Here is a 2,827-nt window from a genome sequence, read left to right as displayed (position 1 = left end):
GGGGGGGGGGGCAGAGATGGAAGGAGGGAATCGGTAAAAAGGCAAACATCCCCGCACTTGAGACGACGCGGGCGTGGAGGAGGGCAAAGAGGGAGGGTCGAGGAGGCTTGTCGCGTGGGGGAGGCGGGAGAGTGAACCCTTTGGAAATGGGCCGAGGCCGGGCGGGGAGGGCGATTGGATGGCAGCGTCATGCCTGTACAAAACAAGAAGGCGTTAGCGACGGCGGAGGCCAGGGGCGAGGGATAGGCCCGGGAGATGCGGATTTTGAAATGGCAGCGTTGTTGTGCAATATATATATATACATATTAGGTGGAGACAGATCGGAGAGGAAGAAACACGAGGGGAGCGCGGCCTCGACGTCTTCGTTGCTACGGGCGCAGTAGTCGTGGAGGAGGACGGGTGGGCGCAGACGAGGAGAAGGGAGGGCTGATAGCGACGCGAGCAGCCGTCGCGGATCGAGGGGAATCAGGAGATGGATGGGGAAGGTGACAGCGAGAAGGGTGGGTCCTCAGGGATCACGGATAGGGGCATGGCATTGCCTTGGAAAGGCGGAGAGGTCCACGCGTACAGTCATTGTCTTTTAAGCTTTTTAAGAAGGGTAGGATGATCCCTTGACAGTCAGTTATGAAGGCGCATGCAAGCACAGAAAGTCTAGGGTCAAGAGGAAAACAAAGAATTTGGCAGCTATCTTGGAATGTTTTGCACGGATGAAGGACCCCGTGACTTGATGGGCACGGGAGCATTCTTGTGGTGCACTTGCTTTGCTGATGACGGTGGGTTGTCTTGTCAATATTTAACGATGAAGGTATTTGGTCTGAAATAGGAAATCGCGCTAGCTGATGCTAGACCCCGGTATGAAAATCCTTTGTTACCCAACTGAATCGCATTGAGTCCATTGATGCCATTTACAGACAATGGATACGGTGGACATTCTCAGGAAAGGCTGATTGCTGAGAAAGCAATACAGCCAAGGTCGAATGGTTGCCATTCCCGCTAAAGAGCACCCTTGCCTTCATTCTCGCTCTGATTACCTAGTACAATCATATTAATAAGTCAGACTGACAATTAAAAATTGTCATCTGAGCGGAACGTCCTGCCTAAATACACCCTAAGACTATAGTTTCTTTCTACAGTCGGAACACTTCTATTGATTTATTGGTGAATTAAGAAGAGAGAATGCTGTCGAAATGCGTGCTTTTGTGCGTGCTTTTGTGATTGGCCCATGTAACAGGTGAATGACAGGATCGAGCCAGAAGATTAAGAAACCGTACGATGCCAGAATCAAGACAAGAATACACAACTGGTATTCTATCAATTCCGGCCTCTCTTAATCGACAACTGCAGGATTTAAGAGGCGCACCAGGTCCTCTGGGTCATAAGTTCCCAGGAAGAAGCAGCACGGAAGCCTCGTCGGTGATATTTCCTGGAAAGCCTTCCAATCAGACCAGCAGCGTGGAAAGCCCTGGTCCAAATGGCACACCAGGGCCTTCCTTCCGTAGCGCCGGCGTTTGAGGTAAAATTAGGCATTGCACCGATGTATGCCCGCATTCGTTGAAGTAATGAATGTGGAAAATGTCTAGGACGTGTTATAGCACCAGACCATACATGGTATGTACGCATCACAGGACGTCACGTGCTACAATTGATCCTGCCAGCCCCTGAATATGCCCCCAAATGCCAAACCTGACAGATGCAACGACGTTTGTTGATGGGTACATAGACTTTAAACGCAGCCACTATGCCAGATGCCCAGTATTTGCGTCATGTACACTTGTGTGGATGACACGCCAGCACAACTTCGTTTTCATACACTCAACTCTGTATGCAGCGAGCACCGAGGCGGTTGCCATTTCCTGCGTTTTCCGTTTTTCCCCAACGAAACATCCGTCTCTGCCCTTTGAAATATTTATCCCTTACAGAAAATTGTCCTGGTTGTGAGCGCTTTCGCTGCTCGCTTTCGTTTTCCCAGCCCTCGTGAGTGTAAAAAAGTTCAACGCAACTTCCAGGTAGGTCGGAGAAGTATCAGAAGGGACCGAGTGGGCGAAAAAATGTAAGCATTTGACATACCACTCGTGACATTTGGGGGGCAGCACAGGTGTGGCATTATTTATAATTTTCGTCCTCTAAGGTACCGCGCTGAAGCCAGACAGCGCGAGGCGGAGAGAGATGCGGAAAGGCGTCTGCAAAGGCACATCCGAGCTTCGCTCCGACGGAAAGCCAACGCGTGGGAAAGTAAGAGGTGGTCCAGTCCCTTCTGCACCGAGCGCTGTGCCTGTAGCCGTGTCGCGCCCGTACCACTACGCGACCCGGAGTCTCTGCCCCCTCCCAGACCATCCCCCCAGCCCCATCCGAGGCCGCGTCCGTCGAGTTTCCTCGGAACCACAAGCACGACGAGGGGATACAGGTGATCCCACCCATGGCGCAGACGGCGTTCCCGCGAAAGTCCCGCGCGCATGCCCCCGTCCACGGCGACGGAGGAAAGACACGGGGGCCTCGCCGCTTCGAAGGGAGACGACTCCTTGCCTGGTGCCTCCCTCCCTCCCTCCCGTCTTCACCCCACCCGATTTCTCAGGGAGGGACAAAGGTTGCACTTGCGCCGTTGTGCCGCGGCCGCAGTCCCCGCCCCACACCCCTCCGGTGCCGCCGAGTGAGGCGCTCTATGTCTCTGCCCCCGCGCGACGGGAACGGCTGGGAGGGAGCGGCTCCCAGTGCGGAAGCGAGGTCACCACGGAGACCGAAAAATGCCGAGAGGGGGTCGGAGCTACCCTTGAGGAGCATACGGACTCACACGAGCTGGCAACGACCAGTTCCTTTCCCGAGGCGTCGC

General features: G+C 54.3%; 1 protein-coding gene across 1 annotated transcript; it reads left to right on the top strand.

The window, feature by feature from the left end:
- Positions 1 to 1,915: 1,915 nt before the first annotated feature.
- Positions 1,916 to 2,439, top strand: NGA_0241000 (uncharacterized protein; the record flags this gene model as incomplete). The annotated part of the gene is made up of 2 exons (XM_005854520.1): positions 1,916 to 2,006; positions 2,096 to 2,439. A coding segment is annotated over exon 2 (273 nt), but the record flags the coding sequence as incomplete, so codon positions are not given.
- Between the last annotated feature and the right edge of the window lie 388 nt (positions 2,440 to 2,827).

Source organism: Nannochloropsis gaditana (genome assembly GCF_000240725.1).
Source record: "Nannochloropsis gaditana CCMP526 unplaced genomic scaffold scaffold475, whole genome shotgun sequence".
Classification (NCBI taxonomy): domain Eukaryota; class Eustigmatophyceae; order Eustigmatales; family Monodopsidaceae; genus Microchloropsis; species Microchloropsis gaditana.
Note: the sequence above shows the minus strand (reverse complement) of the source record. Positions and strands in the feature narration are given on the sequence as shown.